General features: G+C 46.7%; 1 protein-coding gene across 4 annotated transcripts in view; it reads left to right on the plus strand.

Moving 5' to 3' along the window:
- Positions 1-24,493, plus strand: part of CDK4 (cyclin dependent kinase 4) — a 127,059-nt gene that overhangs the window by 63,215 nt on the left and 39,351 nt on the right. For all 4 annotated transcript variants that reach the window (XM_063952307.1, XM_063952308.1, XM_063952306.1 and 1 more), the window contains one exon: positions 3,256-3,391. In XM_063952307.1, the coding sequence (XP_063808377.1) occupies positions 3,256-3,391 (136 nt within the window). The remainder of the gene's footprint in view (positions 1-3,255; positions 3,392-24,493) is intronic.

Below are 24,493 nucleotides of genomic sequence, written 5' to 3' on the forward strand. Positions count from 1 at the left end.
AAATTTTAAACATGTTTTTTTTTGTGTTTTTTTTGGGGGGGAATAGCAGATCTATTTATATTAGAAGGGATTAGGTACTTTTTTTTTTTTTTTTTTTTTTTGGAGGCACAAATATTATTTATATATTTTTTAAAATATTATTTTTTTTTTTATTTTTTTTTTATGCTGGAACGGTGAAATCATAAAAAAAAATGGCGTGGGGTCCCCCCTCCAAAGCATAACCAGCCTCGGGCTCTTCGAGCTGGTCCTGGTTCTAAAAATGCGGGGGAAAAATTGACAGGGGTTCCCCCGTATTTTTAAAACCAGCACCGGGCTCTGCGCCTGGTGCTGGTGCCAAAAATACGGGGGACAAAAAGAGTAGGGGTCCCCCGTATTTTTAACACCAGCATCGGGCTCCACTAGCTGGACAGATAATGCCACAGCCGGGGGTCACTTTTATGCCGTGCCTTGCGGCCGTGGCATCAAATATCCAACTAGTCACCCCTGGCCGGGGTACCCTGGGGGAGTGGGGACCCCTTCAATCAAGGGGTCCCCCCCCCCAGCCACCCAAGGGCCAGGGGTGAAGCCCGAGGCTGTCCCCCCCATCCAATGGGCTGCGGATGGGGGGGCTGATAGCCTTTTGTGATAATAAAAAGATATTGTTTTTTCCAGTAGTACTACAAGTCCCAGCAAGCCTCCCCCGCAAGCTGGTACTTGGAGAACCACAAGTACCAGCATGCGGGAGAAAAACGGGCCCGCTGGTACCTGTAGTACTACTGGGAAAAAAATACCCAAATAAAAACAGGACACACACACCGTCGACAGTAAAACTTTATTACACACTACCGACACACACATACTTACCTATGTTCACACGCCGACATCGGTCCTCTTCTCCATGTAGAATCCACGGATACCTGAAAAAAAAGATCAATATACTCACCTCAGCCATGGTCCAGAGATAAATCCACGTACTTGTTAAAAATAAAAAAACGCAAATACCCGCTCCATAACGGACTGAAAGGGGTCCCATGCTGACACATGGGACACCTTTCCACGAATGAGACCTGTCAGTGACAGCTGTCACAGAAAGGTCTCTAAGCCAATCAGGAAGCGCAACTTCGTTGCGCTCACCTGATTGGCTGAGCGCTGTCTGTACTGTGACAGCGCATCGCACAGCTCCCTCCATTATATTCAATGGTGGGAACTTAGCGGCTAGCGGTGAGGTCACCCGCCGGTCAGCGGCTGACCGGCGGGTGACCCCACCGCTACCCGCAAAGTTCCCACCATTGAAAGTAATGGAGCGGCTTTGCGATGCGCTGTCACAGTACAGACAGCGCACAGCCAATCAGGTGAGCGCCACGGAAGTAGCGCTTCCTGATTGGCTGAAGGGACGTCAGTGACAGGAGTCACGTGATGTCCCGGCATTCGGGAGAAAGGGGTCTGATGTGAAAGCATTGGACCCCTTTCTAGTCCGGTATGGAGCGGGTATTTGCGTTTTTTTTTTTAAAACAAGTACGTGGATTTTACTCTCTGGACGTGGATTTATCTCTGGACGCTGGAAGGTGAGTATAATTTTTTCACAGGTACCCTCGGATCGTCGGAGACCGTGGCAGTCGGCGTGTCAACATAGGTAAGTATGTGTGTGTCGGTAGTGTGTAATAAAGTTTTACTATCAAGGTGTGTGTGTCCTGTTTTTATTTGGGTATTTTTTTCCCAGTAGTACTACAGGTACCAGCGGACCCGTTTTTCTCCCGCATGCTGGTACTTGTGGTTCTCCAAGTACCAGCTTGCGGGGGAGGCTTGCTGGGACTTGTAGTACTGCTGGAAAAAACAATATCTTTTTATTATCACAAAAGGCTATCAGCCCCCCCATCCGCAGCCCATTGGATGGGGGGGGACAGCCTCGGGCTTCACCCCTGGCCCTTGGGTGGCTGGGGGGGGGGACCCCTTGATTGAAGGGGTCCCCACTCCCCCAGGGTACCCCGGCCAGGGGTGACTAGTTGGATATTTAATGCCACGGCCACAGGGCACGGCATAAAAGTGACCCCCGGCTGTGGCATTATCTGTCCAGCTAGTGGAGCACGATGCTGGTGTTAAAAATACGGGGGACCCCTACTCTTTTTGTCCCCCGTATTTTTGGCACCAGCACCAGGCGCAGAGCCCGGTGCTGGTTTTAAAAATACGGGGGATCCCTGGCCAATTTTTCCCCTGCATTTTTAGAACCAGGACCAGCTCGATGAGCCCGAGGCTGGTTATGCTTTGGAGGGGGGACCCTACGCCATTTTTTTTCCGGGTTTTTCACGTTTTTTTACCGTTTTTTAAAATCGCGGCAAAATCCGCCAAATCGGCCGATTTTCGCCCGCGACTCTGGCGAATCCGTTTTTCATTGAATATGGTGAATTCCGGAAGCCACCTTCCGGGATTCACCTGTCGAATTGAGTCGAATTAAAAAACGGCGAAAATTGCCGCGAATTCGACCGCAATTGCATATACCCCTAAGTCTTTCTTTTTCTCTCTTTCTTTTCTTCTTTCCCTTTGTTATGTCTGGTGCACTGGCCTAGCTCAGCGGTGATACAGGTGTAACTCAGGTTTGTGGCTTCTATAACAAATTAGACCAATTCTGTTAAACCTTGGGGACATGCTTTTTAACCTGTATTGTTGACCTAATGCATAGGTTCTCAAACTCTGTCCTCAGGACCCCACACAGTGCATGTTATGCAGGTAACCCAGCAGGTGCACAGGTGTAGTAATTACTCACTGACACATTTTAAAAGATCCACAGGTGGAGCTAATTATTTCACTTGTGATTCTGTGAGGAGACATGCAAAACATGCACTGTGTGGGGTCCTGAGGACCGAGTTTAAGAACCTGTGACCTAATGTATCAGATTTCGAACATGGCTGTTGTAGTTATCTAACGTTTTGGTAATTTACTACTGTAAGTACTTTAGAATCCCTGTGATATATCCATTTTCACATAGTGAGGCTCAGAAGAAGTGACTGAATAACAGTGGAAGAGAAGTACAATAGGTAAATTTGTCAGATTATATTTCACACTGTTGGAGGTTGCCAATTTTCAACAGAAAAGTGTAAAGTAAAAGATGTAAATATGAAGAAAATGCTGATTTAATAGTGTTGTGTTTTTTTTTCTTTTTTTTCTTTCTTAAATAACTGATGTTTGGAACCTAAATGCTTCAGTATGAGCTGATACAGCTGCCTAAATAAAAAATTAAATATCTGTACATTTTCTATTCCATTTTTCCCCCCTGCCCAGACTAATGGACGTTTGTGCCTCTGCCCGGACAGACCGCGAAACTAAAGTGACCCTGGTTTTTGAACATGTGGACCAAGACCTAAAGACTTACTTGAATAAGGTCCCACCTCCTGGTTTGCCTCTGGATACCATTAAGGTATTTGAAATGTGAAGACAAAACAAATGAAAGGACTGCGCTATTTGATGTCCAAGCTGCTATGGGGGTAAAAAAAGGGGGGGGGAATCCACGTTTCCCAACAACAATACAGTACACAGAAATAACTTCCAAGCGCTAAAGTCTCAAATATTGCACTTATAATAATTATACACTCTTGATTTTAAGTTAGAATTTTTTAATTATTTTAAAAGTTTTTATCATATATGTACATAAATTCATTTATTACATAAATATGTAAATTGCATTAATTAAAAAAAAATATTCATAGATTTAATATATAGAAAAAATGTGAGTCCTAATACCGGTATACTACACGTAAAAACAATACAACATTAAACATATATTAATTGGTGATATGCCTAAGTGAATTATTCACCTTAAAGGGCAGCACCTTGTTTCATACCAATTGGATATGTCCCTTATGAGGTATAGGGTATTTGTTGTTTGATCTTAAAATGTCTTTATGGGAATGTTAAAAATTCAAAAAAGAGGGTCCATAGATCTTCCAAATCTTCTTTAGCCAAATGGTTAGAATTTGAATTTAACAAGTTGATTTCTCCTCTCAAAATAACTTACTTGTAAGTCCGTTTGTCCAAGGGAGCCAGAGCAATCTGTGTCTGCCGGCAGACGTGTAGAGGTGCTCTCAGATCGACTAGTTTCGCCTGACTGCGCAGGCTTTATCAGGATGAAGCCTGCGCAGTCAGGCGAAACTAGTCGATCTGAGAGCACCTCTACACGTCTGCCGGCAGACACAGATTGCTCTGGCTCCCTTGGACAAACGGACTTTTAAGTAAGTTTTTGAGAGGAGAAATCAACTTGTTAAATTCAAATTCTAACCATTTGGCTAAAGAAGATTTGGAAGACCTATGGACCCTCTTTTTTGAATTTTTAACATTCCCATAAAGACATTTTAAGATCAAACAACAAATACCCTATACCTCATAAGGGACATATCCAATTGGTATGAAACAAGGTGCTGCCCTTTAAGGTGAATAATTCACTTAGGCATATCACCAATTAATATATGTTTAATGTTGTATTGTTTTTACGTGTAGTATACCGGTATTAGGACTCACATTTTTTCTATATATTAAATCTATGAATATATTTTTTTAATGCAATTTATATATTTATGTAATAAATGAATTTATGTACATATATGATAAAAACTTTTAAAATAATAAAAAAATCCTAACTTAAAATCAAGAGTGTATAATTATTATAAGTGCAATATTTGAGACTTGAGCGCTTGGAGGTTATGTCTGTGTACTGTATTTGAAATGTGAAGCCTTGAATTATTAGGGGGGAATTCAAATGTTTGAAATGTCGGTTGGGTGTCTGTTTTTTCCTGTCTATTAGATAGGAAAAAACAGACCCCCAACTGACTTTTCAAACAATTGAATATCCCCCTTAAGGCCAGCACTGACGGGATAGATGGGTGCTGAGCGATCTTAACACAGACCGCTCAGCACACATCTCCCCCCTGCTCAGCACAGCGTGATGTGTGCTGAGAAAGGGGACGACGACGGGGGCCGTTCACTTCACACAGCACTGAAGTGAGCGACCCGCTAGATTGAGCCTGCATGCAGGCCAATCTAGCAACAGTGATAGCGATTCGTGGGGCCGCGCATCGATATCGCTGGGGGACATACACAAGACCGATCCGTGCTTAAAATCTAAGCAATCTAGTCAGATTGCTTAGATTTTAAACTTTGATCTCTTCGTGTGTACCCCCCTTTAGTGTTTATACATCTCTGCCCGCTCACATACTGGTTATACAGTAATTGTTTAACTCCAGACCAGTGCTGCTCAACCTAAGTGGGAGATTCAAATGTTTGAAAAGTCAGTTGGGAGTCTGTTTTTACCTGTCTATTAGATAGGAAAAAACAGACTCCCTAGTGACTTTTCAAACATTTGAATCTCCCCCTAACTGTCTCGCACACCAATGTCTGTGAGCAGTTCTTGAACCCCAAAGTAGGTTCTTAAATGAATGTATTACTCTTTCCACTTACAGTACATCCAGAAAGTATTCACAGCGCTTCACTTTTTCCACATTTTGTTATGTTACAGCCTTATTCCAAAATGGAATAAATTAATTTTTTCCCTCCAAATTCTACACACAATACCCCATAATGACAATGTGAAAAAAGTTTTTCTGAGATTTTTGCAAATTTATTAAAAATTAAAAACTAAGAAATCACATGTACATAAGTATACACAGCCTTTGCTCAATACTTTGTTGATGCACCTTTGGCAGCAATTACAGCCTCAAGTCTATTTGAATATTATGCCACAAGCTTGGCACACCTATATTTGGGCAGTTTAGCCCATTTCTCTTTGTAGCACCTCTCAAGCTCCATCAGGTTGGATGGGAAGCGTCGGTGCACAGCCATTTTCAGATCTCTCCAGAGATGCTCAATCGGATTTAAGTCTGGGCTCTGACTGGGCCACCCAAGGATATTCTTAGAGTTGTCTTGAAGCCACTCCTTTGATATCTTGGCTGTGTGCTTAGGGTCATTGTCCTGCTAAAAGATGAACCGTCGCCCCAGTCTGAGGTCAAGAGCGCTCTGGAGCAAGTTTTCATCCAGGATGTCACTGTACATTGCTGCATTCATCTTTCCCTCTATCCTGACTAGTCTCCGAGTTCCTGCTGCTGAAAAACATCCCCACAGCATGATGCTGCCACCACCATGCTTCACTGTAGGGATGGTATTGGCCTGGTGATGAGTGGTGCCTGGTTTCCTCCAAACATGACGTCTGGCATTCATGCCAGTGAGTTCAATCTTTGTCTCATCAGACCTGAGGATTTTGTTTCTCATGGTCTGAGAGTCCTTCAGGTGCATTTTGGCAAACTCCAGGTGGGCTGCCATGTGCTTTTTACTAAGGAGTGGCTTCCGTCTGGCCACTCTACCATACAGGCCTGATTGGTGGATTGCTGCAGCAATGGTTGTCCTTCTGGAAGGTTCTCCTCTCTCCACAGAGGAATGCTGTAGCTCTGACAGAGTGACCATCGGTTCTTGGTCACCTCCCTGACTAGAGCCCTTCTCCCCCGATTGGTCAGTTTAGGCAGCCGGCCAGCTCTAGGAAGAGTCCTGGTGGTTACGAACTTCTTCCATTTACGGATGATGGAGGCCATTGTGCTCATTGGGACCTTCAAAGCAGCAGATATTTTTGTGTACCCTTCCCCAGATTTGTGCCTCGAGACAGGTGGCGGGTTAAATGTTGTAGATGTACCAGAGCACCTGCCATTGTGACAGATAATCTAGTTCAGCAATGGTAACACAATAAATAATCAGGAACTAATTAAGGAAGAAACTTGTAAAGTGTTCAGTGGGGTACGCACTGAGAGATCCATGCCTAATTTCTAAGCAATCTGACTAGATTGCTTAGAAATTAAGCAATGATCTCTCCGTGTGTATGCTCATGGCAATAGCGATGCGCAGCCCCATGTGTCGCTATCGTCGGTTCTCACTTCACCACTGTGTGAAGTGAGCGCCCAGTTTCCCCTCCGCTCAGCACACATCTCTACGTTTGTACCCCCCTTTACTGTAGCAGAACTGGTGACGTATATCAGTGTTTCCCAAACTCTGGGACAGATGTATTAAGCCTGGAGAAGTGATAAAGCCGTGATAAGTACAAGGTAATAACGCAGCAGTCAGCTCCTAACTGTCATTTTTCGAATTCGTAATGATTGGCTGGTGCGTTAGCACCTTGTGCTTAGCACTGCTTTATCACTTCTTTATCCCTTCTCCAGGTTAATATATCTGCCCCAGAGTCTGTCCTTTTCAGGAATCCTAATAGTCCAGCTTTTAACGACACGCATGCTTGAGCACAGGTGACTTAATAAGTACTCGGGTCATTTTGATTTGCAAATCTACTTATATGCCTTTCACACAGAGGTTTTTACCCGGTAATTTGCCAGGTTAACCCAAAGCATTTTCTGTTTGAAAAGGTCATCCCGGGACTTAACTCGGCTTTTATCAGGGTGAAGACCCCGCACTTTCGACCCAGGTTGTCCCTTTCATACAAGAGAAATCCCCGGTTTGATCGTCAAATTACTGGGTAGAACTGCTTCACCCACTAAATTGCTTTTTTGTGTGAAAGGGGGGTCTTGGCTGAGACCCGGCACTCAAATACCAGGTAAAAGACGGGATTTAGGAAGTTTTCTATGTGAAAGTGGCATTATACATGGATATCCTTAAAATCTGGACTGTTAGGGTGGCTTAAAATAAGAATTTACTTACCGATAATTCTATTTCTCGTAGTCCGTAGTGGATGCTGGGGACTCCGTCAGGACCATGGGGATTAGCGGCTCCGCAGGAGACAGGGCACAAAAGTAAAAGCTTAAGGATCAGGTGGTGTGCACTGGCTCCTCCCCCCATGACCCTCCTCCAAGCCTCAGTTAGGATACTGTGCCCGGACGAGCGTACACAATAAGGAAGGATTTTGAATCCCGGGTAAGACTCATACCAGCCACACCAATCACACTGTACAACCTGTGATCTGAACCCAGTTAACAGCATGATAACAGCGGAGCCTCTGAAAAGATGGCTCACAACAATAATAACCCGATTTTTGTAACAATAACTATGTACAAGTATTGCAGACAATCCGCACTTGGGATGGGCGCCCAGCATCCACTACGGACTACGAGAAATAGAATTATCGGTAAGTAAATTCTTATTTTCTCTGACGTCCTAAGTGGATGCTGGGGACTCCGTCAGGACCATGGGGATTATACCAAAGCTCCCAAACGGGCGGGAGAGTGCGGATGACTCTGCAGCACCGAATGAGAGAACTCCAGGTCCTCCTCAGTCAGGGTGTGCCCCTGACCAAGTAGCTACTCGGCAAAGTTGTAAAGCCGAGACCCCTCGGGCAGCCGCCCAAGATGAGCCCACCTTCCTTGTGGAATGGGCATTTACATATTTTGGCTGTGGCAGGCCTGCCACAGCATGTGCAAGCTGAATTGTACTACACATCCAACTAGCAATCGTCTGCTTAGAAGCAAGAGCACCCAGTTTATTGGGTGCCTACAGGATAACAGCAAGTCAGTTTTCCTGACTCCAGCCGTCCTGGAAACCTATATTTTCAGGGCCCTGACAACATCTAGCAACTTGGAGTCCTCCAAGTCCCTAGTAGCCGCAGGTACCACAATAAGCTGGTTCAGGTGAAACACTGACACCACCTTAGGGAGAAACTGGGGACGAGTCCGCAGCTCTGCCCTGTCCGAATGGACAATCAGATATGGGCTTTTGTGAGACAAAGCCGCCAATTCTGACACTCGCCTGGCCGAGGCCAGGGATAACAGCATGGTCACTTTCCATGCGAGATATTTCAAATCCACAGATTTGAGCGGTTTAAACCAATGTGATTTGAGGAATCCCAGAACTACGTTGAGATCCCACAGTGCCACTGGAGGCACAAAAGGGGGTTGTATATGCAGTACTCCCTTGACAAACTTCTGGACTTCAGGAACTGAAGTCAATTCTTTCTGGAAGAAAATCGACAGGGCCGAAATTTGAACCTTAATGGACCCCAATTTGAGGCCCATAGACACTCCTGTTTGCAGGAAATGCAGGAATCGACCGAGTTGAAATTTCTTCGTGGGGCCTTCCTGGCCTCACACCATGCAACATATTTTCGCCACATGTGGTGATAATGTTGTGCGGTCACCTCCTTCCTGGCTTTGACCAGGGTAGGAATGACCTCTTCCGGAATGCCTTTTTCCCTTAGGATCCGGCGTTCAACCGCCATGCCGTCAAACGCAGCCGCGGTAAGTCTTGGAACAGACATGGTACTTGCTGAAGCAAGTCCCTTCTTAGCGGCAGAGGCCATGAGTCCTCTGTGAGCATCTCTTGAAGTTCCAGGTACCAAGTCCTTCTTGGCCAATCCGGAGCCACGAGTATAGTTCTTACTCCTCTACGTCTTATAATTCTCAGTACCTTGGGTATGAGAAGCAGAGGAGGGAACACATACACTGACTGGTACACCCACGGTGTTACCAGAGCGTCCACAGCTATTGCCTGAGGGTCTCTTGACCTGGCGCAATACCTGTCCAGTTTTTTGTTCAGGCGGGACGCCATCATGTCCACCTTTGGTCTTTCCCAATGGTTCACAATCATGTGGAAGATTTCCCGATGAAATCCCCACTCTCCCGGGCGTCGGAATGAACACTGCTGACAGTGCTATCACCTGATTTTCCGCCCAGCGAAGAATCCTTGCAGTTTCTGCTATTGCCCTTCTGCTTCTTGTGCCGCCCTGTCTGTTTACGTGGGCGACTGCCGTGATGTTGTCCCACTGGATCAATACCGGCTGACCTTGAAGCAGAGGTCTTGCTAAGCTTAGAGCATTGTAACTTGCCCTTAGCTCCAGTATATTTATGTGGAGAGAATTCTCCAGACTTGATCACACTCCCTGGAAATTTTTTCCCTGTGTGACTGCTCCCCAGCCTCTCAGGCTGGCATCCCTGGTCACCAGGACCCTTCCTGAATGCCGAATCTGCGGCCCATTAGTAGATGAGTACTTTGCAGCCACCGCAGAAGAAACACCCTTGTCCTTGGAGACAGGGTTATCCGCTGATGCATCTGAAGATGCGATCCGGACCATTTTTCCAGCAGATCCCACTGAAAAGTTCTTGCGTGAAAACTGCCGAATGGAATCGCTTCGTAAGAAGCCACCATTTTTGCAAGGACCCTTGTGCAATGATGCACTGACACTTTTCCTGGTTTTAGGAGGTTCCTGACTAGCTCGGATAACTCCCTGGCTTTCTTCTCCGGGAGAAACACCCTTTTCTGGACTGTGTCCAGAATCATCCCTAGGAACAGCCGATGTGTCGTCGGAAACAACTGCGGTTTTGGAATATTTAGAATCCACCCGTGCTGTCGTAGAACTACTTGAGATAGTGCTACTCCGACCTCCAACTGTTCTCTGGACCTTGCTCTTATCAGGAGGTCGTCCATTTTCTTTGAAGCAGAATCATCATTTCGGCCATTACCTTGGTAAAGACCCGGGGTGCCGTGGACAATCCAAACGGCAGCGTCTGAAACTGATAGTGACAGTTCTGTACCACGAACCTGAGGTACCCTTGGTGAGAAGGGCAAATTGGGACATGGAGGTAAGTATCCCTGATGTCCCGGGACACCCTATAGTCCCCTTCTTCCTGGTTCGCTATCACTGCTCTGAGTGACTCCATCTTGATTTGAACCTTTGTAAGTGTTCAAATATTTCAGATTTAGAATAGGTCTCACCGAGCCTTCTGGCTTCAGTACCACAACATAGTGTGGAATAATACCCCTTTCCTTGTTGTAGGAGGGGTACTTTGATTATCACCTGCTGGGAATACAGCTTGTGAATTGTTTCCAATACTGCCTCCCTGTCGGAGGGAGACGTTGGTAAAGCAGACTTCAGGAACCTGCGAGGGGGAAACGTCTCGACTTTCCAATCTGTACCCCTGGGATCCTACTTGTAGGATCCAGGGGTCCTGTACGGCCCCAGCGTCATGCTGAGAAACTTGGCAGAAGCGGTGGAGGCTTCTGTTCCTGGGAATGGGCTGCCTGCTGCAGTCTTCTTCCCTTTCCTCTATCCCTGGGCAGATATGACTCTTATGGGGACGAAAGGACTGAGGCTGAAAAGACGGTGTCTTTTTCTGCAGAGATGTGACTTAGGGTAAAAACGGTGGATTTTCCAGCAGTTGCCGTGGCCACCAGGTCCGATGGACCGACCCCAAATAACTCCTCCCCTTTATACGGCAATACTTCTTTGTGCCGTTTGGAATCTGCATCACCTGACCACTGTCGTGTCCATAAACATCTTCTGGCAGATATGGACATCGCACTTACTCTTGATGCCAGAGTGCAAATATCCCTCTGTGCATCTCGTATATATAGAAATGCATCCTTTAAATGCTCTATAGTCAATAAAATACTGTCCCTGTCAAGGGTATCAATATTTTTAGTCAGGGAATCCGACCAAGCCACCCCAGCTCTGCACATCCAGGCTGAGGCGATCGCTGGTCGCAGTATAACACCAGTATGTGTGTATATACTTCTTAGGATATTTTCCAGCCTCCTATCAGTTGGCTCCTTGAGGACGGCCCTATCTGGAGACGGTACCGCCACTTGTTTTAATAAGCGTGTGAGCGCCTTATCCACCCTAAGGGGTGTTTCCCAACGCGCCCTAACTTCTGGCGGGAAAGGGTATACCGCCAATAATTTTCTATCGGGGGAAACCCACGCATCATCACACACTTCATTTAATTTATCTGATTCAGGAAAAACTACAGGTAGTTTTTTCACACCCCACATAATACCCTTTTTTGTGGTACTTGTAGTATCAGAAATATGTAACACCTCCTTCATTGCCCTTAACAAGTAACGTGTGGCCCTAAAGGAAAATACGTTTGTTTCTTCACCGTCGACACTGAAATCAGTGTCCGTGTCTGTGTCGACCGACTGAGGTAAATGGGCGTTTTAAAGCCCCTGACGGTGTTTGAGACGCCTGGACAGGTACTATTTTGTTTGCCGGCCGTCTCTGTTGACATTATCACGTAATTCCTTGAATAAGCCATCCATTCCGGTGTCGACTCCCTAGAGAGTGACATCACCATTACAGGCAATTGCTCCGCCTCCTCACCAACATCGTCCTCATACATGTCGACACACACGTACCGACACACAGCACACACACAGGGAATGCTCTGATAGAGGACAGGACCCCACTAGCCCTTTGGGGAGACAGAGGGAGAGTTTGCCAGCACACACCAAAAACGCTATAATTATACAGGGACAACCTTTATATAAGTGTTTTTCCCTTATAGCATTTTAATATATATAGTCATATCGCCAAATAAGTGCCCCCCCTCTCTGTTTTAACCCTGTTTCTGTAGTGCAGTGCAGGGGAGAGCCTGGGAGCCTTCCCACCAGCATTTCTGTGAGGGAAAATGGCGCTGTGTGCTGAGGAGAATAGGCCCCGCCCCCTTTCCGGCGGGTTTCTTCTCCCGTTTTTCTGAGACCTGGCAGGGGTTAAATACATCCATATAGCCCCCAGGTGCTATATGTGATGTATTTTTAGCCAGAATAAGGTACTATCATTGCTGCCCAGGGCGCCCCCCCCAGCGCCCTGCACCCTCAGTGACCGCTGCTATGAAGTGTGCTGACAACAATGGCGCACAGCTGCAGTGCTGTGCGCTACCTTATGAAGACTGAAAAGTCTTCTGCCGCCGGTTTCTGGACCTCTTCACTTTTCGGCATCTGCAAGGGGGTCGGCGGCGCGGCTCCGGGACGAACCCCAGGGTGAGACCTGTGTTCCGACTCCCTCTGGAGCTAATGGTGTCCAGTAGCCTAAGAAGCCAATCCATCCTGCACGCAGGTGAGTTCACTTCTCTCCCCTAAGTCCCTCGATGCAGTGAGCCTGTTGCCAGCAGGACTCACTGAAAATAAAAAACCTAACAAAACTTTTACTCTAAGCAGCTCTTTAGGAGAGCCACCTAGATTGCACCCTTCTCGGCCGGGCACAAAAATCTAACTGAGGCTTGGAGGAGGGTCATGGGGGGAGGAGCCAGTGCACACCACCTGATCCTAAAGCTTTTACTTTTGTGCCCTGTCTCCTGCGGAGCCGCTAATCACCATGGTCCTGACGGAGTCCCCAGCATCCACTTAGGACGTCAGAGAAAAACCTTTTTGGATACAGACTTTTGCTGTATATTAAAAAATATTAAATTTATATAAAGACTTTGTTATGCACTTAATTAAATTAGTAATAAAGGGGTTTTATTTGTTTGTTTTTATTTCCTAAATACAACCTGTACTGGTTTCTGTGCATGTCCAATACAACAGTCTGCACATGTGCTCATGAGAAACACCTGAGCTGAGCAAACGTACAGATGTGTCTTCCAACATCCTTGCTGCAGTCACGTTAAACAGCCCTTCTAGTCACGCCATGTCGTGACGTGACACTAGTGCCGAGCATCTTTATTTGCAACTTTTTCTGTTTAAATGTGTCTAAGTGGCATCGTTATGTGACTACTCACAAGCCGCTTATGCTGATTAAAATGATACGCGGCATGCTTCTATTCTGTGTGTGACTGGCTGTATCTGCATACAAAGTGCTATGTTATTGATTTCCAGTTTACTGTTACATAGTGTGTTGTATGCAGATACAGCCACTGTCACACACCGAATATAGGCTTGCCGCATATCATTGTAATCAGCTGAAGCTGCTTGTGTGTCCTAGTCACTTAGGCGCATTTACAGCAAAAAAAGACGCCCGACGTTAGCAGAACTACGCGGGAGCTGCTGGCTGACTCACGCCCAGCATCTCCTGCTGCATGGCGCATTGAGGCAAGATGTATGACGCATTCACAGCTCAGGAGGAGCCACAACTCAATGTAGATAGAGAACATCATATTGTTGTGTAAATTGAATAGCAATATAAAATTCACTGATGCACAAGATCAAGAGTCTTTTATTTACTATATAATTTTCATTAGTGAAATTTGTAGCAAACAAGTGGAAACTGTTTCAGTGAGCTCTTGTTTTGAAACTTCTGTTGTTATTTATTAATGTGCAATAGTTTCTTTATTGAAAGGAATTCAGCTGCTTAGGAGTATTAATGTCAATTGTTTTAGATATTATGTTTTTTCAAATACCGGCCGAGTGTATTCTAATTGTATAATACATTTTTAAGAAAATATATATATATTTTCTCTTACGTCCTAGAGGATGCTGGGGACTCCGTAAGGACCATGGGGTATAGACGGGCTCCGCAGGAGACATGGGCACTATAAAGAACTTTAGAATGGGTGTGCACTGGCTCCTCCCTCTATGCCCCTCCTCCAGACCTCAGTTAGATCCTGTGCCCAGAGGAGACTGGGTGCATTTACAGAGGAGCTCTCCTGAGTTTCTCTGAAATAAGAATTTTGTTAGGTTTTTTATTTTCAGGGAGCACTGCTGGCAACAGGCTCCCTGCATCGTGGGACTGAGGAGAGAGAAGCAGACCTACTTAAGTGATAGGCTCTGCTTCTTAGGCTACTGGACACCATTAGATCCAGAGGGTCGGAACGCAGGTCTCACCCTAGCCGTTCGTCCCGGAGCCGCGCCGCCGTCCTCCTCGCAGAGCCGGAAGATAGAAACCGGGTGAGTATTAGAAGAAAGAAGACTTCAAAAGCGGCAGAAGACTTCAGTTCTTCTCTGAGGTAATGCGTAGCGGTAACGCTGCGCACCATTGCTCCCACACACAACACACACTGCAGGCACGGATGGATGCAGGGGGGGGGGGGGGGGGGGCGGGCGCCCTGGGCAGCAATAATAAACCTCTAGGACTGGCTAATATATTATATAGGCTGCAGAGGCAGTAGATATACAATCCCCCGCCAGTGTTTGTAAATATGAGCGGGACCGAAGCCCGCCGCTGAGGGGGCGGAGCTTGGTACCACAGCACTAACCAGCGCCATTTTCTCCACAGAGACGCTGGCTCCCCGGACTCTCCCCTGCTGAACACAGTGACAGAGGGCAAAGGGGAGGGGGCACTTATAATTGGCGCAGTGAGTGTGTATATTGTTATATATATATATATATATATATATATATATATATATATGTATGTATGTGTGTATATATATATATATATATGTATATGTATGTATGTGTGTGTATGTATATATATATATATATATATATATATATATATATATATTTCTCTAACGTCCTAGTGGATGCTGGGGACTCCGTCAGGACCATGGGGAATAGCGGGCTCCGCAGGAGACAGGGCACATCTAAAAAAGCTTTTAGGTCACATGGTGCATACTGGCTCCTCCCCCTATGACCCTCCTCCAAGCCTCAGTTAGGTTTTTGTGCCCGTCCGAGAAGGGTGCAATCTGGATGGCTCTCTTAAAGAGCTGTTTAGAAAAGTTTTTTTTAGGTTTTCATTCAGTGATTCCTGCTGGCAACAGGATCACTGCAACGAGGGACTTAGGGGAGAGATCTCCAACTCACCTGCGTGCAGGATGGATTGGGATCTTAGGCTACTGGACACTGAGCTCCAGAGGGAGTCGGAACACAGGTCAGCCTGGGGTTCGTCCCGGAGCCGCGCCGCCGATCCCCCTTACAGACGCTGAAGAAAGACGGCAGAACGGAGGTCCGGAAACAGGCGGCAGAAGACTTCACAGTCTTCATGAAGGTAGCGCACAGCACTGCAGCTGTGCGCCATTGTTGTCACACGGCTCACTGACATGGTCACGGAGGGTGCAGGGCGCTGCTGGGGGCGCCCTGGGCAGCAATATAAGTACCTATTTGGCAAAATAAATACATCACATATAGCCATTAAGGCTATATGTATGTATTTTAACCCAGGCCAGTTCTTAAAATACCGGGAGAAAAAGCCCGCCGAAAAGGGGGCGGAGCTTATTCTCCTCAGCACTCAGCGCCATTTTCCTGCACAGCTCCGCTGGTGAGGAAGGCTCCCAGGACTCTCCCCTGCACTGCACTACAGAAACAGGGTAAAACAGAGAGAAGGGGGCATAAATTGGCTATATATATATATATATATATATATATATATATATATATATATATTATATAAGAGCGCATATATAATAAACAACACCTTCTAGGGTTGTTTATATACATTATAGCGCTTTCTGGTGTGTGCTGGCAAACTCTCCCTCTGTCTCCCCAAAGGGCTAGGGGGTCCTGTCTTCAATTAGAGCATTCCCTGTGTGGCTGCTGTGTGTCGGTATGTTTGAGGACGATGTTGGTGTGGAGGCAGAGCAATTGCCGATGATGGTAATGTCACCCCCTAGGGAGTCGACACCTGAATGGATGGCTTTAGTTATGGAATTACGTGATAATGTCAGCACATTACAAAAGTCAGTTGACGAAATAAGACGCCCGGCAAACCAGTTAGTACCGGTCCAGGCGTCTCAGACACCGTCAGGGGCTGTAAAACGTCCTTTACCTCAGTCTGTCGACACGGGTACTGACACAGATGATTCTAGTGTCGACGGTGAAGAAACAAACGTATTTTCCAATAGGGCCACACGTTATATGATCACGGCAATGAAGGAGGCTTTGCAGATCTCTGATGCTGCTGGTACCTCAAAAAGGGGTATTATGTGGGGGGTGAAAAAACTGCCTGTATTTTTCCCAGAATCAGAGGAATTGAATGATGTGTGTGATGAAGCGTGGGTTACGCCCGATAGAAAATTGCCAATTTCAAAGAAGTTATTGGCATTATACCCTTTCCCGCCAGAGGTTAGGGCGCGCTGGGAAACACCCCCTAGGGTGGATAAGGCGCTCACACGTTTATCAAAGCAGGTGGCGTTGCCGTCTCCTGATACGGCCGCCCTCAAGGATCCAGCAGATAGGAGGCTGGAAACTACACTGAAAAGTATATACACACATACTGGTGTTATACTGCGACCGGCAATAGCCTCAGCCTGGATGTGCAGTGCTGGGGTAGTGTGGTTGGATTCTCTGACTGAAAATATTGATACCCTGGATAGGGACAGTATTTTATTGACTCTAGAGCAATTAAAGGATGCTTTTCTTTATATGCGAGATGCTCAGAGGGATGTTTGTACTCTAGCATCAAGAGTAAGCGCAATGTCCATATCTGCTAGAAGAAGTTTATGGACGCGACAGTGGTCAGGTGATGCGGATTCCAAGAGGCATATGGAAGTATTGCCATACAAAGGAGAGGAATTGTTCGGGGTCGGTCTTTCGGACCTGGTGGCCACGGCAACTGCCGGCAAATCCACTTTTTTACCTCAGACTCCTTCCCAACAGAAAAAGACACCGTCTTTTCAGCCGCAGTCCTTTCGCTCCTATAAAAAGCGACCAAAAGGACAGTCTTATCTGCCGCGAGGCAGAGGAAAGGGTAAGAAAGGGCAGCAAGCAGCCCCTGCCCAGGAACAGAAGCCCGCCCCGGTTTCTACAAAACCATCAGCATGACGCTGGGGCTTTACAAGCGGACTTAGGAACGGTGGGGGGTCGGCTCAAGATTTTCAGCAATCAATGGGCTCACTCACAAGTGGACCCGTGGGTCCTGCAGATAATATCTCAGGGTTACATGCTGGAGTTCGAAAGGTCTCCTCCTCGCCGGTTCCTAAAGTCTGCTTTACCAACGTCTCCTTCAGAAAGGACGTTGGTTTTGGAAGCCATTCACAAGCTGTTTTCACAGCAGGTGATAGTCAAGGTACCCCTCCTACAACAAGGAAAAGGGTATTATTCCACACTATTTGTGGTACCGAAACCGGACGGTTCGGTAAGGCCTATTCTAAATCTGAAATCTTTGAATCTGTACATACAGAAATTCAAGTTCAAGATGGAGTCACTCAGAGCAGTGATAGCGAATCTGGAAGAAGGAGACTTTATGGTGTCCTTGGACATAAAAGATGCTTATCTACATGTCCCAATTTACCCCTCACACCAAGGGTATCTCAGGTTCGTGATACAAGACTGTCATTATCAGTTTCAAACGCTGCCGTTTGGTTTGTCCACGGCTCCTCGGGTCTTTACCAAGGTAATGACCGAAATGATGGTTCTTCTACGAAGAAAAGGCGTATTAATTATCCCGTACTTGGACGATCTCCTGATAAGGGCAAAGTCCAGAGAACAGCTGGAAGCCAGTGTGGCACTAACACAAGTAGTGCTTCGGCAACACGGGTGGATTCTAAATCTTCCAAAATCTCAATTGACCCCGACAACACATCTGCTGTTCTTGGGCATGATTCTGGACACGGTTCAGAAAAAGGTATTTCTCCCGGAGGAGAAAGCAAGGGAGTTATCCGAACTTGTCAGGAACCTCCTAAAACCAGGAACTGTGTCAGTACATCAATGCACAAGAGTCCTGGGAAAGATGGTGGCTTCGTACGAAGCGATTCCTTTCGGCAGATTCCATGCACGGACATTTCAGTGGGATCTGCTGGACAAATGGTCCGGATCGCATCTGCACATGCATCAGAGGATAACATTGTCACCGAGAACAAGATTGTCTCTCCTGTGGTGGTTGCAGACGGCCCATCTGTTAGTGGGCCGCAGATTCGGCATACAGGACTGGGTCCTGGTGACTACGGATGCCAGCCTACGAGGTTGGGGAGCAGTCACAAAGGGAAGACACTTCCAGGGCGTGTGGTCAATCCTGGAAAAGTCTCTTCACATAAATATACTGGAGCTAAGAGCGATATACAATGCTCTAAGCCAAGCAAGACTTCTGCTTCAGGGTCAGCCAGTGCTGATCCAGTCCGACAACATCACGGCAGTCGCCCACGTAAACAGACAAGGCGGCACGAGAAGCAGGAGTGCAATGACAGAAACTGCAAGGATTCTACGCTGGGCGGAGAATCATGTCGTAGCACTGTCAGCAGTGTTCATCCCGGGAGTGGACAACTGGGAAGCAGACTTCCTCAGCAGACACGATCTGCACCCGGGAGAGTGGGGACTTCATCCAGAAGTCTTCCACATGATTGTGAACCGTTGGGAAAAACCAAAGGTGGACATGATGGCGTCTCGCCTCAACAAAAAACTGGACAGGTATTGCGCCAGGTCAAGAGACCCACAGGCAATAGCTGTGGACGCTCTGGTAACACCGTGGGTGTACCAGTCAGTGTATGTGTTCCCTCCTCTGCCTCTCATACCAAAGGTACTGAGAATCATACGGAAAAGAGGAGTAAGAACAATACTGGTAGCTCCAGACTGGCCAAGAATAACTTGGTATCCGGAACTTCAAGAGATGCTCACGGAGGATCCGTGGCCTCTACCTCTAAGAAGGGATCTGCTTCAGCAGGGACCTTGTATGTTCCAAGACTTACCGCGACTGCGTTTGACGGCATGGCGGTTGAACGCCGGATTCTAAAAGAAAAGCGCATTCCTGAGGAAGTTATTCCTACTTTAATTAAAGCCAGGAAAGATGTGACCGTACAACATTATCACCGCATTTGGAGAAAATATGTTGCGTGGTGTGAGGCCAAGAAGGCCCCAACGGAAGAATTTCAATTAGGTCGATTCTTACATTTCCTGCAAGCAGGATTGTCTATGGGCCTCAAATTGGGGTCCATTAAAGTTCAAATTTCGGCCTTATCAATTTTCTTCCAGAAAGAATTGGCGTCAGTGCCTGAAGTACAAACTTTTGTAAAAGGTGTACTACATATACAACCCCCAATAGTGCCTCCAGTGGCACCGTGGGATTTGAATGTGGTTTTAAATTTTCTCAAATCTCATTGGTTTGAGCCTTTAAAATCGGTAGATTTAAAATACCTTACATGGAAGGTAACCATGCTATTGGCCCTGGCTTCAGCCAGGAGAGTTTCAGAATTGGCGGCTTTATCGTACAAAAGCCCATATCTGATTTTCCATTCGGACAGGGCAGAATTGCGGACACGTCCTCAATTTCTCCCTAAGGTGGTTTCGGCTTTTCACTTGAACCAGCCTATTGTGGTGCCTGCGGCTACTAGCGACTTGGAGGACTCCAAGTTACTGGACGTTGTCAGAGCATTGAAAATATTTCAAGGACAGCTGGAGTCAGAAAATCTGACTCGTTGTTTATTTTGTATGCACCCAACAAGATGGGTGCTCCTGCGTCTAAACAGACGATTGCACGTTGGATCTGTAGCACAATCCAACTTGCACATTCTGTGGCAGGCGTGCCACAGCCTAAATCTGTAAAGGCCCACTCCACTAGGAAAGTGGGCGCATCTTGGGCGGCTGCCCGAGGGGTCTCGGCATTGCAACTTTGCCGAGCAGCTACGTGGTCAGGGGAGAACACGTTTGTAAAATTTTACAAATTTGATACTCTGGCTAAGGAGGACCTGGAGTTCTCTCATTCGGTGCTGCAGAGTCATCCGCACTCTCCCGCCCGTTTGGGAGCTTTGGTATAATCCCCATGGTCCTGACGGAGTCCCCAGCATCCACTAGGACGTTAGAGAAAATAAGAATTTACTTACCGATAATTCTATTTCTCATAGTCCGTAGTGGATGCTGGGCGCCCATCCCAAGTGCGGATTGTCTGCAATATTTGTACATAGTTATTGTTACAAAAATCGGGTTATTATTGTTGTGAGCCATCTTTTTAGAGGCTACTTCGTTTTGTTATCATACTGTTAACTGGGTTCAGATCACAAGTTGTATGGTGTGATTGGTGTGGCTGGTATGAGTCTTACCCGGGATTCAAGATCCTTCCTTATTGTGTACGCTCGTCCGGGCACAGTACCTAACTGAGGCTTGGAGGAGGGTCATAGGGGGAGGAGCCAGTACGCACCATGTGACCTAAAAGCTTTTTTAGATGTGCCCTGTCTCCTGCGGAGCCCGCTATTCCCCATGGTCCTGACGGAGTCCCCAGCATCCACTACGGACTATGAGAAATAGAATTATCGGTAAGTAAATTCTTATTATATATATATATATATATATATATATATATATATATATAATATATATACATATATATAAAGCGCTGTTTATCTGGGAATTGTTTCCAGTGTCAGCTGGCATACTCTTTCTCTGTCTCTCCAAAGGACCTTATTGGGGAACTGTCTCCAGATAGAAATTTCCCTGAGTGTGTGGGGGTGTCGGTACGTGTGTGTCGGTATGTCTGAAGCGGAAGGCTCTTCTAGGGAGGAGGTGGAGCAGATGATTGTGGTGTCTCCGTCAGCAACGCCAACACCTGACTGGTTGGATATGTGGAATGTTTTAAATGCAAATGTGGCTTTATTACATAAGAGGTTGGACAAAGCAGAGTCCAGAGATAAAGCAGGGAGTCAATCCATGGCTTTAACTGTGTCACATGGCCCTTCTGGGTCTCAGAAACGGCCACTGTCCCAAGTAGCAGACACTGATACCGACACGGAGTCTGACTTCAGTGTCGACTACGATGATGCGAGGTTACACCCAAGGGTGGCCAAAAGTATTCATTATATGATTATTGCAATTAAAGATGTTTTGCATGTCACAGATGACCCCTCTGTCCCTGACACGAGGGTACACATGTTTAAAGAAAAGAAACCTGAGGTAACTTTTCCCCCATCTCATGAGCTGAATGAGTTATTTGAAAAAGCTTGGGAAACTCCAGACAAGAAACTGCAGATTCCCAAGAGAATTCTTATGGCGTATCCTTTCCCAGCTAAGGACAGGGTACGGTGGGAATCCTCGCCCAGAGTAGACAAGGCGTTAACGCGCTTGTCCAAAAAGGTGACGCTGCTGTCTCCAGATACAGCAGCCCTCAGGGATCCTGCTGATCGCAAGCAGGAAACTACCTTGAAGTCAATTTATACACATACGAGTGCCTTGCTCAGACCGGCAATAGCGTCGGCTTGGGTTTGTAGCGCTGTAGCAGCTTGGACAGATACCTTGTCAGCTGACATTGATACCCTGGATAGGGATACCATTTTATTGACCTTGGGTCACATTAAAGACACAGTCCTATATATGAGAGCTGCTCAGAGAGACGTTGACCTGCTGGGTTCGAGAGCCAACGCCATGGCGATTTCTGCCAGGCGAGCCCTGTGGACCCGCCAATGGACGGGTGATGCCGACTCAGAGGCATATGGAGGTTTTGCCTTACAAGGGTGAGGACTTATTTGGGGAAGGTCTCACGGACCTGGTTTCCACGGCTACTGCAGGTAAATCTACTTTTTTACCTTATGTTTCCTCACAGCAAAAGAAAACGCCACAATATCAGATGCAGTCCTTTCGGTCGCATAAGTCCAGAAGAGGTCGGGGATCTTCCTTTCTCGCCAGAGGTAAAGGTAGAGGGAAAAAACTGCCGGCTACGGCTAGTTCCCAGGAGCAGAAGTCCTCCCCGACTTCTACTAAATCCGCCGCATGACGCTGGGGCTCCACTGAGGGAGTCCTCCCCAGTGGGGGCACGTCTTTGACTCTTCAGCCACGTCTGGGTTCAATCAGAGGTGGATCCCTGGGCAATGGAAATTGTATCCCAGGGTTACAAGCTGGAATTCGAAGACGTGCCTCCTCGCCGGTTTTTCAAATCGGCCTTACCAGCTTCTTCCCCAGAAAGGGAGGTAGTTTTAGCTGCAATACAAAAACTGTGTCATCAACAAGTGGTTGTCAAGGTTCCCCTACTTCAACAGGGGAAGGGGTACTATTCAACCCTGTTTGTGGTCCCGAAACCGGATGGCTCGGTCAGACCCATTCTGAATTTAAAATCCCTAAACCTGTACTTGAAAAGGTTCAAATTCAAGATGGAATCGCTCAGGGCGGTTATCGCCAGCCTGGAAGGGGGGGATTTTATGGTTTCACTAGACATATAGGATGCATACCTTCATGTCCCCATATATCCGCCTCACCAGGCGTACCTGGGATTCGCTGTACAGGACTGTCATTACCAGTTTCAGACATTGCCGTTTGGGCTTTCCACGGCCCCGAGGATTTTCACCAAGGTAATGGCGGAAATGATGGTGCTCCTGCGCAAGCAGGGAGTCACAATTATCCCATACTTGGACTATCTCCTGATAAGAGCGAGATCGAGAGAACAATTGCTGAAAAGCGTGTCGCTCTCCCTAAGGGGTATATGCAATTGCGGTCGAATTCCCGAAATTGAAGAAAAACGGGACTTTTTCGCCCAAAAAAAAAATTCGACAATGCAATTCAGTACTTTCCGTCAAAAAAACGGACTTTCAAAATTCGACTTTTTGAAATTCGACATTTGTCAAATTCGACATTTCTGCAATGGTACAAATGCGGCAATTCGCCAAAAGTATATTCAATTGAAGTTTGGAAATTCGACAACAGTGCTTTTAGACAGTAAATTCGTCATTTTCAATCCGCCACACTTTGGTGGCGGAATCTAATAAAAAAAATTTAAAACATGTTTTTTTGCGTGTTTTTTTTATTGGTAATAGCATATCTATTTATATTAGAAGGGATTAGGTACTTGGTTTGTCTATTTTGGAGGCACAAGTATTATTTATATATTTTTAAAAATATATATATTTTTTTTAAATGGAATGGTAAAAACCCGAAAAAAAATGGCGTGGGGTCCCCCCTCCTAAGCATAACCAGCCTCGGGCTCTTCGAGCCGGTCCTGGTTCTAAAAATCCGGGGGAAAAACTGACAGGGGATCCCCCGTATTTTTAAAACCAGCACCGGGCTCTGCGCCTGGTGCAAAAAATACGGGGGACAAAAAGAGAAGGGGTCCCCCGTATTTTTTACACCAGCATCAGGCTCCACTAGCTGGACAGATAATGCCACAGCCGGGGGTCACTTTTATACAGCGCCCTGCGGCCACATTAAATATCCAACTAGTCACCCCTGGCCGGGGTACCCTGGGGGAGTGGGGACCCCTTCAATCAAGCCCCCCCCCCAGCTGCCCAAGGGCCAGGGGTGAAGCCCGAGGCTGTCCCCCCCCCCATCCAAGGGCTGCGGATGGGGGGCTGATAGCCTTGAGAAAAGTGTTAGAATATTGTTTTTTCCAGTAGTACTACAAGTCCCAGCAAGCCTCCCCCGCAAGCTGGTACTTGGAGAACCACAAGTACCAGCATGCGGGAGAAAAACGGGCCCGCTGGTACCTGTAGTTCTACTGGGAAAAAAATACCCAAATAAAAACAGGACACTCACACCGTGATAGTAAAACTTTATTACACACATGTCGACACATACATACTTACCTATGTTCACACGCCGACCTCTGTCCACTTGTCCAAGTAGAATCCACGTGTACCTGTGAATAAAATTATACTCACCTGATCCAGTGTCCAGATCATAATCCACGTACTTGGCAAAAAAAAAAAAACGAACATCCGAACCACACGGACTGAAAGGGGTCCCATGTTTACACATGGGACCCATTTCCCCGAATGCAGAGACCCCCCCCCCCCCCCCCCCCCGTGACTGCTGTCACAGAAAGGTCTCTTCGGCCAATCAGCGAGCGCAACGTCCTGGCACTCTGCTGATTGGCTATGCGCGTCTGAGCTGTCAGACAGCGCATCGCAAAGCCTCTCCATTATACTCAATGGTGGGAACTTTGCGTCAGCGGTGAGGTCACCCGCGGTCAGCGGGTAACCCCACCGCTGACGGCAAAGTTCCCACCATTGAAACTAATGGAGGGAGCTGTGCGATGCGCTGTCTGACAGCA

The sequence above is a fragment of the Pseudophryne corroboree genome, chromosome 2 (genome assembly GCF_028390025.1).
Source record: "Pseudophryne corroboree isolate aPseCor3 chromosome 2, aPseCor3.hap2, whole genome shotgun sequence".
Taxonomy (NCBI): Eukaryota; Metazoa; Chordata; class Amphibia; order Anura; family Myobatrachidae; genus Pseudophryne; species Pseudophryne corroboree.